Below are 15,276 nucleotides of genomic sequence, written 5' to 3' on the forward strand. Positions count from 1 at the left end.
ACACTGGGAACAGGCACCAGATATTCATCTGCCTCACTGAGGCCTGACTTCGAAGGCAGCTGATAACTGTCAGATGGCTCTGGCCCCATCTCCGCCTGCGACACAGAGGACTCGTCAGAGCCTTCGCCAGACTCCAGGACTGGCCCATGTTCCTCCCCAACCTCCTCACTGTCCCAATCTGCTGCCAGCTCTGTTGGCTGCTGGTGGGCCACTACAGCGTCCATACTGGGGTAGCAGGATCCAATCTGGTGATAAATCAGCACCCCTGTTAACTGACAAGGGGACTGGACTCCAGCAGGGGTCTGAAAGCTTGGAAGAGTAATTGACTGACCAAGACTAGAGCCTACAACATTATCCTGGGACACATATATTAGCTTTCATTCGTGAGACTGTGGTAGGCTGATGGGGAAGCTTGCGAACTGCTTCCAGAATTGGGCATTTAATATGGACAGGTATTAAAACAGGAAGGTTGAGCCAACTTTGAAAGTAATTGTTTTCAAGAGTCGCTGCCACTTTGATTTGCAGGAATGCATTTTTCTTGGGGTGGAAGGATTCAGGATTCAAAAGAAATGGACGTTCTTCATCTAGGGAACGTTCATCCATTCAATCATTCATTGGTTCATTTCTCCCTCCCGCCACCCAAAAAGAAATAAAACATTTTGTGCCACCCCAATGCCAGGGCTTCCCTTGATCCTTTCAGTTGATTAGGGTGAGAGTGCCAAAATCAGCCAATCAAATCTGGCTAGAGCAGAGGTGGTATTCTACCGGTTTGCACCCGTTCGCCCGAACCAGTAGTGGAAACAGGCCTGTTTCTGGCCTCCGGAGACTGGGGGAGACCATTTTCACCTTCCCAGAGATTTGAGGAAGGCCTCCGGAGACAGAGGAGTGCAAAAAAACAGGCCTCCCGGAAGTTCTGCAAGCCTAAAAATGGGCCCGTTTCTGGCATCCGGAGGGCCCCCAGAGCCCAGGGGAGGCCATTTTCACCCTCCCAGAGGCTCAAAGAAAGCCTCCAGAGCCTGGGGAAAGTGAAAACGTCCACCCTGCCATGGTTCTGGAGGCTGAGTAGGCCACGCCCACACCCACCCAGCAACTGAGCAGCGAACCGGTTGCTAAAATGTTTGAATCCCACCACTGCTGCTAAGGGACCACTTTGAGAGCTCATCCCAACTGTTCTATAGCTTTTGATCAAAAATAATCCCCAGAATTGTGTCTGAGCTGTTACAGTTGTGTTTTGATTTTTTTTTCATACTCTTTGTTAAAATGCAAATCAATCTGATTCCTACCATTAAAGCCTTTTAAAATTACTGATTTTAGGGGAAAACTGCAAAGGAGGAAGCAGAGATACAGACCTTACAGCTAAGGAGCCTGCAATTCTTGGAACGTTATATTTATCTCATTCTCTTCAACGCGTATCTTCACTTGGCGAAAAAAGATTCCTGGGTGAAACCTTTCAGTGTCTGGATGCATGAGGTCAGTAGTCTTCAACGCTAACTGATAGCACTTGGATAAAATTTTGTAGATTTTTTTATTTTGATGTGCAATGCTAACCTTAGTGAATGGGGGAGTTAAGGCAGGCTGGAAATATCTATATCTGAAGGTGAATTTGCTCTCAACAAGATTCATGGTCTATTTTCCCTTCTCACAGCTTAGGTAGTCTAAACTCTGCACTTAGTCACATAGCATAGTTTCTGGATGCAATTTTTCAGATCAGAACTTGTTGAGATGCATGCATCATTTGCACATATGTTGAAGCAGTATAATATTCTCCTTGGATCCATAGATATATAAATAATAGGATGCAGTGAGAATCTGGATCTGAAAAATCAGTGTCTCAAAGACCAAGCTTATTAGGTTTAATAGGGAAAGTGGTGTGAATTTAAAACGTAAAGATTAATTTAAAAAATGAAAGCAAGTGGATTAATTTTCATACCTCGGTATTATGTTACTTAAAGATAGGAAAGTTGGGAGGAAGCACCAGCTGCTGATAGAATAGGTCCATTATGAGAAAGAATGTTTGTCAAGAGAATTTTTTAAATGCCAGTAATATTTTTCATTAATATTTTTGTTAACTTTTATGCATTGGGAAGAAGTGTGTGTCGTAAATAGGAAAAGAATGGGTCAAGAACGAAGGGAGGTGCGAATTAATATGGCTGGAATACACAAGTGGGTAGCAGGTACAAAAGAAGTATGTTAAAATAGTTTAATCATATAGAGAGTATGAACGAGGATGGAATTGCGGCAGGAAGAGTGAATGTTTCAGGAAGAAAGGAAGGAATAAACTGCAGTTGGATGGAATTGATGAGCTGAGAAGTTCAAACGCCAGAAGGCAATTACCATATGACTCAGAGTATTAATATGATAGAAGGAAGGATGATTTGCAAGGATGGAAAGACACGGAGAAGATTTGGTTTGCACTGCTGTAAGCTAATGAGCCTCCTCTTTTTCATTTCTTTGGTTTATTACTTTGTACTCATTTTTCATAATGTTCACATGACAAAGGAAACAGAATGGTGGATATGTATATCTTTACTACAAGGCAGTTGAGTGTCCATAAATAAGTGGAAGGAGAAAGAACCACCAGCAGCTGGGCTTTGTTCCTTGGTTAGAGTTAAGTCATGGGTATGCTATGATTGTTGGGACTGGTGTTGTGGCCCGCCAGCGGCTAGCAGAGCTGGCAGCAGATTTGGACAGTGAGGAGCTTGGGGAGGAACATGGGCCAGTCCTGGAGTCTGGGGAAGGCTCTGATGAGGGCTATGTGTCGCAGGTAGAGAGGGGGCCAGAGCCATATGCCATTTATCAGCTGCCTTCAGAGTCAGAAATCAGTGAGGAAGACAAACAGCTGGAGCCTGTTCCCAATGTGCGCATGTGCAGAATTGCCAGACGAAGGGAACAGCTAAAAACAGGGGTTGACTTGGGAGTAAGGCCACAGTTGGATGATGTATGGCCCTTCCCAGAGGAAATAAAAGAGGAGCAAAAAGAGAGTGGAGTTTGCAGGAGACAATTAGTTCGCTTAATTGGTTCGTGACTCTCTGAGACTCCTTGCCAAGTTTTGCAGATATCGGCCTGTCAGCTTTCCAAACCAGATAAGGTCTGTGACTGTAAATCCTCTCTTGAAAGACTTTGTTGGATATGAATGAACAGAATTCACAGTAGATCAGGGGTAGTCAACCTTTTTATACCTACCACCCACTTTTGTATCTCTCTTAGTAGTAAAATTTTCTAACTGCCCACTGGTTCCACAGAAATGGTGATTTTATGAAAACCTAATGAAAATGTTTTAAAATAATGCTATGAATTTTTTTTAAAAGTCAATTAAATTTTAAAAAAGGAAAGTGCTTCAGTATCGGACAAAATCCATACTGCCCACCATGAAAGCTGGAATGCCCACTAGTGGGCGGTAGGGATCAGGTTGACTACCACTGCAGTAAATTAATAAAGGGGGATTTTGTCGGGACAAGGAGTTGGCAGCAGATTCGAACAGTGAGGTGGTTGAGGAGGAACATGGGCCAGTCCTGGAGTCTGGGGAAGGCTCTGATGAGGGCTCTGTGTCGGAGGCCTGTGATTGTAAATCCTCCCTCAAAAGACTTTATTGGATGTGGATGAGCAGAATGCACAATAAATTAATAAAAGGGTTTTTTGTTGGGACAAGGAGTTTGCTGCATGCTCTTGTGGAATCTGGGTCAGAACATCTAGGAAGACTGTATAGAGAGGCCAAGAAAGCAGGTTGACAGAGAGCGGTTAACGCATGCATTAGGTGGATCTGTGTTTCCAGATTGGCAGGATTTAATAAGACCGTCCAAGCATGTCTTGGAGCATCTCTCAGGAAATTAACAGCTTCTGGGTTATAGGTGCTCAAGTAGACTTTCCATGCTTATAAATATGTCTTGCTGGATTTGGCATTTTAGTCCACCCATCAAGTCCTTCCCAAGGACCCAGGATAGGCAGATGTTGTTGTTTAATAAATTAAAGGTATTTTTGCAGGATTTACAGTAAACTGTTCCAAGTAAGGCTGACTTTTACAATTGAGTATAGTAATATTTTTTTCTCAAGGGATACTGCATATGGTTTTGGATTGCACCCAAAGAACCTATTACTGTTAGTACTATCTTTGTTTTCTTTTGCAATAGTCATTCTACTTCTATTTACAGTTCTTTTTATTCTGTGATTTTTGTCCAGTTCTTTCTCTTTTCCTTTGTCTCCAGGTATAGCAATGTCCACTATCCAAACTTTTTTTTGACAGTTGTTAAGTCCGGGGTGCCATGACACTTGTTTTTTGAATTCTAAAGTCCCAGAACACTTTAGCTTCTTCATACAGACTTCATCTGTATTGTGGCACCATCAGTTTTTGCTTGAAAACAAGTAGTCTTGCAGATATTCCAATGCACTGTTGTTGTTGTTGCTGCTGCTGCTGTTGCCATGCCTTTGTTAGTTTGTAATGAAGTCTTCTTGCAAGAGCTGGCTAGGTGGTCTACCGTTCTTCAGCTTCTTTGCAGAGACAGAACTTGTCTTCTCAACTCTGGCTTTATATGCATTTGTTTTTAAGGCTTGTTCTTGTGCAGCCAGAATTGGCCTCTCGGTCTTTTTCTTCAACTTTCCTGCTCTTGCCAGGTTTTGTTATTTCTTTGTTTGCTCTTCTTTTGCTTTAATTGACATTTAAAATGTTTTAAGTTTTGAATGTTTGAGTATAATGTTCTATATCAGTGATGGCAAACCTTTTCAGCACCGAGGGCCCAAACCGGAACGTGCGTGCATGCTTGTGAATGTTCCATTGGAGAAGGCCCCATTCCAGAGCGCTGGAGACCCGAAGACCAGCTGGCTGGTGTGCACATGCCTGGTTTTTTGGCCCTTTTCAGGCTGTTTTTTGGGGGGGCCATTTTTGGCCCCAAAACAGCCTGAAAACCAGCCCCAAACTGGTCTGAAAATGGCCAAAAATGGTCCTGAAAACCACCCTAAAAGGCCTGAAAACACCCTGGTTTGGGGCCATTTTTCAGGCTGTTTTCTGGTGCTCTGGTGCCCACAAAGACCAGCTACTTACTACACATGTGCACAACAAAAACCAGAAGAGCAGCTGGTGATGGCATGCGTGCCCACAGAGAGGGCTCTGCATGCCACAGGTTTGCCCTCACGGTTCTGTATGCTCCATGATCCTGCCATGCAGCAATGTAGTTTTCCATCAGGGAAGATAGCTTTGATGAATAATTACTATTGACCATTGGATGATTATATTAAAAATGGGCAAGTATAAAGACTTTTGGACTTTATTGTAACAGAGAGGACCAATCTTTCTTTCTTTAAATATACATATATGTACAGTGTGGAACAGTGGGGTGACAAATCTTCATAGGAACAGCATTTTATAGTCTTTATTTTTTTGTTTCTAAATTTACATGTCTGCTCTCGTAAAACGAATCATTGCTCATAGCTGGTTGTAGCTTTCAAAGAGATTCTTCACAGGCCTAAAGAAAGACCCTGTTTTCCATCCCTGGTCATTATTGTTATGGCAGAATGCATTATCATTGCATTCCTTGTAGATTCATTCCCATGAACAACAGCTGTTCTTGTAAACTTCTCGATGATGTTCATTATTTCTCAGAATATCTTTATTGGGTAAGTCTCTATGGCAAAGAGCAAAAGGCTAAGCCAAGTTGCTTCAGAGGACCAGGAACTGTCCAGAGCGTCTGACCACAAGCCAGATGTTTTAGCAGCTGTGGATAGGCAAGGGGGTAACTGTGTTTGGCCATTTTAATGAGAGTGATGAGGACAATTGGCGGGTTACAGTTTCCTTATTCCTGACTGCTTTATATGTCTGCATCCCAGGGGTGGGTTGCTGCTGGCATTACTGCAGGTTCGGTACCCAAAATTGCACGTGTGCAAAACGGTCTGCACATGTGCAAAAAAAAAATGGAGAGAAAAAAAGATTTGTGCAATGAAAATTGTTCTGCGCATGCGCAGAACTGAAAATCTAGATGTTGGCGCCCTGGGAGAACTGGTTCAAGGGCGTGGCAGGCCCAGTAGGAATCCACCACTGCTGCAGCCCTTGTTCTCTTTGGGGAAATGGCTAAACCTCTTTAGCCGATATACCCAGCTGAAAGGATTCAGCTAACTTCTTGCAATAATGCAGTCCCAGGATTTAGCTGCAACCCCTAATTCTAAAGAAAGCATGTAAGCAAGACATCTGATCTTAGATCTCATCATAAATCTTATTTTTTTGGATCTAGGAAACCTCCATCTAAATATGAATGTCTCATGTACACCAGATCCAGAGTGAAAGTAGAGAAAATGCTTTGTTTTTCTTTGTGATAACTATAAAACATTAAGTAGCCTGTGGTGGCCCACTGGTGACCAGCAGAGCTGGCAGCAGAGTTGGACAGTGAGGAGGTTGGGGAGGAACATTGCCAGTCCTGGGGGCTGAGGAAAGCTCAGATGAGGGCTCTGCATCAGAGGCAGAGAGGGAACTAGACAGCAATGAAGCAGAGGAACAGCTGGAGCCTGTTCCCTGTGTGCGCATGCGCATAGCTTCCAGAAGACAAGAACAACTAAGAAAGCAGGGTTGACTTAGGAGTAAAGCCACATCTTGGAGGCGATTGGCCTCTCCCATATGAAACAAAAGAGGAGCGAATGGGAAGTGGGTTTTTGCAGGAAACAATATGTTTATTCGGTAATTTCAAGAGTGGAAAGTTCTGTTTGTGATTATAAGAGACTCTGTGCCAAGTGTTGCCTTGCCCTTCATTTGGAAACTAGTTATTTGGCAGCTCCCCAAACGAGATAAGGTTCGTGTTGATAAACATTCCCCTGAAAGACTGTTTGCTAAGCCTTGCTGGCTGTGAAGGAAAGGAATTCACAGTTGTGTAAATAAAAGAGGTTTTGCCAGGACCAAGAGTCTGCTTTTTGCTTTTTAAGGAAGCCTTAAAACCTTCTTACTATAGCCATCTTACTATAGTGGGATTTTAACCTGTTAGTTTTTTATGCTCCATATCGCCTTGCCAATTGGAAAGGAGCGCTTTGAACTGTTCACTGTTCCACTTGGCTAAACTCCATAGAAAAATGATTTAACAAGTGTGCTAAGGTAATGTAAATCCCAGCATGGAAATTTTGGGAGTTATATTCCTGACACACCTAGGCTAAAGAATGCCAAATTGCTACTTGATAAATGATGATGAAATATATCCCTTCATTTTTGAATGTTATTCTTGGGACAAAGATCAGTTGTGTCCATCACAGGACAACAAACAACATGTGTGCAACAGTTCTTTGGGGGAACTAGTTGTTGTTGTCCGCCAGCAGAGCTGACAGCAGATTCGAACAGTGAGGAGGTTGAGGAGGAACATGGGCCAGTCCTGGAGTCTGGGGAAGGCTCTGATGAGGGCTCTGTGTCGGAGGCCTGTGATTGTAAATCCTCCCTCAAAAGACTTTATTGGATGTGGATGAGCACAATAATAATGCACAATAAATTAATAAAAGGGTTTTTTGTTGGGACAAGGAGTTTGCTGCATGCTCTTGTGGAACCTGGGTCAGAACATCTGGGAAGACTGTATAGAGAGGCCAGGAAAGCAGGTTGACAGAGAGTGGTTAACGCATGCCTTAGGTGGATCTGTGCTTCCAGATTGGCAGGATTTAATGAGACCGTCCAAGCATGTCTTGGAGCATCTCTCAGGAAATTAACAGCTTCTGGGTTATAGGTGCTCAAGTAGACTTTCCATGCTTATAAATATGTCTTGCTGGATTTGGCATTTTAGTCCACCATCAAGTCCTCCCCAAGGACCCAGGATAGGCAGATGTTGTTGTTGAATAAATTAAAGGTATTTTTGCAGGACGTACAGTAAACTGTTCCAAGTAAAGCTGACTTTTACAATTGATTAATGGTAATTTTTTTAATGGTCAGAACAGTAATACAGACCACAGATAAATGAAGTTTGATTCCCTTTATAGTACCAAAACCTCCAGAAAGAAAGAAAAATAAACAATCTCTTATTTCCAGGATTTCCCCATAACTCCTATATACTCTTACCAATCTATCTTCTGTTTCTTGTTCATGTGTATATATTTCTAAGTTTTATCTGTATATGTTTCTATGTTTCTTATTTTCATAGATTTCTGTGGGTTTCTGTGTATTTATGCCATGCTTTATTCCTATGAATTTCTATTTCTTTTCATTCTTTCTCATTTTTGATCTTCTATAGATAGGCTGGTGTGCTAATTTTTAAGCTTAGCTACCACTCTCTGCCTGGTCTCCCTGCTGTGGAAGGCAAAGAAACTGGTTGCTTCTCTGTTGTTTCAACCTCAGACCTTTAGCTACCCCAGTTTTGGCTGCCTTGATTCTCAGCTAGTGTTTTCTAGTGATGGAGAACACTTTTTGCATGCAAGAATTTTTAGGTTTAATCCAGTACTTCTCCAGAAAACAGCTGCAACTGTAGAGAGCCATTTCCCATCAAGGTAGACAGTTCAGAGCTAGGTGGCTTAATTGTGAAATTCCACAGAAAACAGTTTATTTATTAATTTATTTATTTATTAGGCTTATATACCGCTTCATAGGGCTTTCAGCCCTCTCTAAGCAGTTTACAAATTTTTTAGCAAATTGAGTCAGCAACTTGCCCCCACAGTCCGGGTCCTCATTTCACCCACCTCGGAAGGATGGAAGGCTGAGTCGACCTTGAGCCGGTGAGATTTGAACCGCTGAACTGCAGATCACAGTCAGCTAAAGTGGCCTGCAGTACTGCACCCTAACCACTGCGCCACCTCGGCTCATTCATGTTAACTCCGTGATGGCAAACCTATGGCAGGCGTGCCACAGGTGGCACGCAGAGCCCTCTCTGAGGGCAACTGAGCCGTCACCCCAGCTCAGCTCCACCATGCATGTGCGTGCGTGCCTCCCACCAGCCAGCTGATTTTTGGGTCTCGGCTGTGCATGCGCGAGGGGCGGGGTGTATGTGTGGGGATTGCAGACATGTGCGGGGGAGGAGTGGTGCGGTCCCCCCTGCAGCCCAATTTTGCTCTCAGGAGGCTGCAAGGAGGCCTACTAGGCCCAAAATGGGGTGCAGGGAGGTGTGGTGCACCCCCCCCCCCCGTGGCTTGTTTTTACTCCCAGGAGGCTGCAGGGAGGCTACTAGGCTGAAAATGGCGCAGGAGATCGTGCACACAGGGGGCCAAGGGGAACATGGGGGGTGTCGCGTGCACATAGGTGGGGGCGAGGGGAGTGCAGGGGAGGTTGCACATGCATTGCATTACTGGTGGGTGCGCGCACGCGTTGTCGCATGCATGCACTTATGGCACACAATGACAAAAAGTTTAGCCATAACTGAATTAACTCTTCCTAAACAAGGTAACAGATGTGTTCAAGAATATCAGGTTAGCTGCTCAACGAGAGAAGTCCGTCTTCTCGCATGCGAAAAGGACATGGTGCACTGTAAGAGTTAAGGGAAAGGAAACTTGAAAGTTATACACTGTGAAATACAGCAGAAGCATCCAAGCTCTAACCAACATTGTGATAGGGGTTCCAGAGAACTGTTGCCTCAGAATGAATCTTTCAGACAGAAAGCTGAGAGGCCTCATGATGTTTACTTTAGTTATGTTTTAGAGCTACTGTTTACTTGCTAAAATAGAAACACTTTGTGCTGGAAGGAAGCCATTTATTTCTAGTCCCTTACACCTCTATCTCTATCCCTTTTCTTCCCACCAAACATTTCCATTTGGGGCTTCTTCTGATTACGTTCTCTATTTGTTCTCCATTGGTCCTATGCTCAGGTGTCTATGCCTCCCACACAATGGCCCATCCCTGTTGTCTCCAAAATCCCCCCAAATTGCTTTCATATGCTTTCCCTCCTGTCAATCCTTTTAAGGCATCCCTGGCTGTTACATCCAAAATCTAATTTTGTCCTGGAAAGAAAGAATTGTGGTTTGTCCGCAAATGAACTTGTTAGTGTTTCAGTGTCTGCTTTCCTATTGTTTCACCGTATGGCTTAGAAAGTGCAAAATACCTGACACAAACTTGCTAGCTCTTGTTTCAAAGCTAATTTCCGTTCCTGTTGCTATTCTACTCTTTTCCTTTTGTGTTCCACAAAAAGTACAAACAGAAACGACAAATTAAAAATAACCTGGATGACAAAATAACTTACATTGTGTTATGTCAGGAAGAGCCACTTCCTAGGCAAAGTATAAGTATGTACCATACTTTTTGGTGTATAAGACATCCCCTCCCCAAAAAAGTGGGTGGAAATGTTTGTGCAGCTTATACATATATAATGAATATTGCTGAAGCCCTGCTCACCTTCCGGCCACCACCCTTTGGCCTCTGTCTCCCAGCAATTTGCATCCTTGCAGCAAATAGCCTGGTCCAGAATGCAGTCGCGCGAGCGATAATGGGTGTACCTAGATACACCCATGTTACACCTATCCTCCGCGAGCTGCACTGGCTCCCCATTGGTCTCCGGACCCGCTTCAAGGTGCTAGTCATTACTTTTAAAGCCCTACATGGTATTGGACCTGGCTACCTGAGAGACCGCCTCCTGCCATTCACCTCCCAACGACCAATAAGATCGCACAGGTTGGGCCTCTTCCGGGTGCCGTCGACCGGACAATGCCGGCTGGCGGCTCCCCGAGGGAGGGCCTTCTCTGTAGCTGCACCAGCCTTGTGGAACGAGCTACCCGCAGAGATCCGGACCCTTACCACTCTCCCGGCCTTCCGTAAAGCAACCAAGACCTGGCTGTTCCGGCAGGCCTGGGGCTGTTGATTAATATCCAGCCCCACTTGATTGAATGGATGATATATTAATTTTTAATAATTGTATTTTTAAAATTTTATATGTTTTTACTTTTGTGGTGAGCCGCCCAGAGTCCCAAGGGAGTGGGCGGCATACAAATCTTATTAAAGTTGAAAGTTGAAGTCAGCTTCACCACAGCATGATTTAGCACAGGCAGTTGATTGGCAGTTGGATCGGCCTCCCGGAATACCACCTTATCGGCTGTTCCAGGCTGTGGGGATCGCTGCCGTCCATTTCCACCGTCGCTGCCCAAGCACACTGCTGATCACTGCTGCCTCCACGTCTCGCATATTTTACCTCCGCACACTCCGTTTTTGGCCTCCGCATATTGCATTTTCGACTGGTTCCAGGGGGCAGGGATCGGCGGCCTGCCAGGAACAGGCCAAAAACGCAAAGCACAGAGGCCAAAAATGGGGTGTGCGAAGGCCGAAAACGATGTGACGAGGCCCAAAATATGATGCGCAGAGGCAGCAATGTGCTGTGGCAATCCCCACAGCCTAGAACAGCTGATTGCCAGTATTCCAGGAGGCTGATCCAACCACCAATCAGCTGCTCATGCTGAATCAGGCTGCGATAATGTGCTGAAGTTGCTGTTTGCTGCAAGAACACTAGCCAGATCAATACTGATGGATGCTGATAGGCAGAGGCACAATATCCCCACCCTTGTTTTCCTCCCCAAAAACTAATGTGCGTCTTATACTCTGGAGTGTCTTATACTCACAAAAATACGGTATCTTGAATCTAAGTACTGTTAGTTCAAGGTTGAACAATAATATTTTCTTAATAAATCTGTGTAATAGTAAGTTTCAACATTTTAGTAAAATTAGACCATAATAATCATTGTAAAACTACTTTACCAATCAGATGTCAAACCAAAACAGTATTACTAAAATAAGCCAATGCTACATACACATGAGAAAAGATATCTTCTCATCTATTTTGCATTTGTTGCATAATAAAATTGATCAGCCCTTTGAAAACATCAGGAGACTCCTTCAATCATGAAAACATTCTTTTCTTGGATTAATTTCTTCTAAAGAATATAAGAAAGGCATGTAATATTGCTAAGATGATTTTCTATTCTTTTATTGTTATAGTAAAAGCTAACTAGTTATAGCAAATGTATTGCAAATTGCTAAGATCTACCTTAGTGATAGCCTTTAATTGTTTATTTAAAAAGAGCATAGCTAACGACTCAAATACGCCTTACTGCTGACAAAGTTAAAATGCTAAATTAATTCTAATTTAATTAATTCTAATTGTGCTTTGCAACTGCGAGATTTAAGTAGATAAATACAGTAACTTTCCAGTTTAGCCCATAATGGCAATTTGTTCACCATCACCACCCAAATTCATTCCAATAAAAAACTGAAACAAAAATGAAACTAAAATAACATATTAAAACTAAAAACTCTAGTAGACTGGAACATTTTGTTTAAACAATGGAAATCAAAATACATTTCCATTTAAAAAGCAGGAATATTGAAAATCTCATGATTATTGATAATTGTAAGTTCAGATAAGGGAAATCTGTAGTTGTTTGTATTTTAAAAATCCTTACTATCTTATTAATCTGCTTGAAATGAGTTACAGATATTAACATAAAAGGCCATAATTAAAGATGCAAATCTTGAAGTGCTATTCCTTTTTGCTGCATTTATCCAAACGCATGGAAATTTTAAACCATCTGCGTCCATTGATTTTCACTGGAGAGGAACACTTTGACATATTTAGAACTACAAATGAGGAATGTTTCCTTGGAATAATTTTTCCTGTCTTTTAAAGAATTCAAACCACACTTAAAACCTTAGTTAATTTCCACAGAAACAGTAGGCGTGGGAGTCATATGGGGCTTATTCCAGATAGGCGAACAACGTGATAAAGTACCCTGTTTCCCCAAAAATAAGACCTTCCTGGATAATAAGCCCAATCAGGCTTTTGAGTACCTTCCTCCAAAAATAAGCCCTCCCCAAAAATATTGCAACACCGCAGCAGCCATGAGGTGACCATGCTCACTGCCTCCTGCACCTCAAAAATAATAAGACCTCCCCGAAAATAAGGCCGTGTTTATTTTGGGGGTCAAAAGAAAATAAGACCCTATCTTATTTGGGGGGAAACACAATACCAAAATAACACCTTTAATGTCACTACATTTTTGTATAGAAAACACATAATTATCAGTGAAATATAGCAATGTAATTTGTAACTAATAACTACATGTTGAGCCACTATATACTTGCAATGTTTTCTATTTATCCAATGAAGCAGGCAATGACTTCAGCATCCAGTAAACAATAAGCAGCTACAGTATAAGAGACATTCTTGACAGTTTCCATTTGTAAGAGTTTTTCTTAATCCCTGAATTGCTGTACATGCTCAAAAATCAGAACTGGAGCAAACCTCCTCAAATTCACTTCATATATAATAATCTAATCCATATGTGATTTACCAGATTGATTTTTTGGATAGTTTTTTAGACCCATCTATAATGTAATCCAGGGCTAAAAACCTTATTTCTGTGGCGAATCACCACAAACGGAGTCCTCCCCATTTCATTTCATGCTGCAAATTATCTTTTGTCACTTTTCCTATATTGAGGTCAATATAGAGTGTAGGAAGAAAGGAAATTACATGAGATCAGTTTTTCCTTCTTTCCAGCAAGAAAGTTAATGATTCATATGAGTATCTCCTAAAGCAGAGGATACAATCCATACCTTAGAAAGCTCCAATATTTTGAGGATACAATCCATATCTTAGAAAGTTCCAATATTTTGAAGGGCTGCCACAAAGAAGAGGGGTGTCAATCTATTCTCCAAAGCAGCTGAAGACGGGACAGGGGACAGCGGATGGAAACTTATCAGGGAGAGGACCAACCTAGAACAAAGGAGAAATTTCTTGACAGTGAGAACGACTTGCCAGTGGAATGACTTGCTTCCAGTAGTTATGGGTGCACCATCACTGGAGATTTTTAAAAGAAGTTGAAGAGACATTTGTCTGAAATAGTATAAGGTCTCCTGCTTGAGCAGGGAGTTGGATTAGCAGTCCTCCAAAGTCCCTTCCAACTTTGTTATTCTTTGAGCCATCTTTTTCAAATCTTAATGCTTCCTATTGTGGCCAGGTACAATTTTTGTACAGTCTGGAGTTAACAATAGAATCCAGAATTCCTGTTGAGGAAATTTGAACTAGCGGGAGAAGGAAAATAATAGTTCATGAGATTTCTCCAAAGGACTGAGTGACTCTGGCTATTTTTACTGGAGTTACAACTGCCTATTATACATGGTGTATCTTATCTGATATTTGCTTTCCTCTTTATTTCCCATTTCCAGCTTCCCATTCTTCTTTATAAAAGTAAACATTATCATGATTTTATTTAAGGCATGCAAGCAGAGGAAAGATTCCTCAGTCCATCTAAGAATGTGCTAAGACCACTATTGTATCTTTATTGTCATAGTGTTGGTATCCTAGTAAATAAATCTCCATGCCATTTGACATAGGAAGTAAGAAATGAAATTTGGATGCCTTCTTCACAAATTATAGCAGACTAGCTGATAACCCAGCGTTGCCCGTGTATTTATAGATGTTGAAGCATTTGTCTGACAGGGAGCCATTGAGAGGGGCCTTCCTTCCCCCTACTCCCATCATCCCTGCCCTCTCCCTTCCCCTCCCATGTGCTCCTCTGTCCTGCCCTATGAACCTGGCACTTTGCCCCAAATCTATCAGGCGCTTCTCCATTGGTCCACTGGAGGGCGAACGTCACGGCTGGTTTTCCAGAGGAAGCTGCGAAGGAACTGACATCACAAATTGGTACTCTAGGATGCCACACTCGCTCTCCTTAATGAGCCAGTCATTCCAGAGTTATGCTGGAACACACACAGACAGACAGTGACACACACACACACACACACACACACACCAGGGGTGTCTCCCCCCTCTACAGTATTGGTTTCCAGAGGGTAAGTCATCTGTGGTTTCCATTGCTCGAGGCGCTCCAGAGTTATGCTGGAACGAACGAACATACATACATACATACATACATACATACATACATACATACATACATACATACATACATACAACCTTTAGATAAATAAGATGATAGATAGATAGATGGATAGATAGATAGATAGATAGATAGATAGATAGATAGATAGATAGATAGATAGAGTTGGATAGATAGATAGTTGGATAGATAGTTGGATAGATAGATAGATTATAGATAAGATAACATAGATTGATCAGCTCTTACCATTTAAATATCTTATGTTGGTCTTTCTCACCTTGGTTGGCATGAATGCATTATCACAGTGCAGTGATAGTAAAGTAGACCAGATGACTTTTCTAGAATAACATCATGTCTGGTATTTTGTTCAGATATATTGAATACATGTAAACAATTCTTGCTAATATGCCTAGGCTGCCATCCTATCCATAATGAGAAAACTAAATAAACATGTAGGCTTTGCCCAGATCAATCACAAAAGTTGTTCACAAAATATTCACATTTTTATTCCATTTACAG

At 42.3% G+C, this 15,276-nt stretch overlaps 1 protein-coding gene across 1 annotated transcript in view; it reads left to right on the forward strand.

Moving 5' to 3' along the window:
- Positions 1-15,276, forward strand: part of PALD1 (phosphatase domain containing paladin 1) — a 128,981-nt gene that overhangs the window by 100,150 nt on the left and 13,555 nt on the right. Inside the window, exon 19 of the mRNA XM_032232026.1 lies at positions 1,315-1,470. Within this exon, the coding sequence (XP_032087917.1) occupies positions 1,315-1,470 (156 nt within the window). The remainder of the gene's footprint in view (positions 1-1,314; positions 1,471-15,276) is intronic.

Source organism: Thamnophis elegans, chromosome 15, assembly GCF_009769535.1.
Source record: "Thamnophis elegans isolate rThaEle1 chromosome 15, rThaEle1.pri, whole genome shotgun sequence".
In the NCBI taxonomy this organism is placed as follows: domain Eukaryota; kingdom Metazoa; phylum Chordata; class Lepidosauria; order Squamata; family Colubridae; genus Thamnophis; species Thamnophis elegans.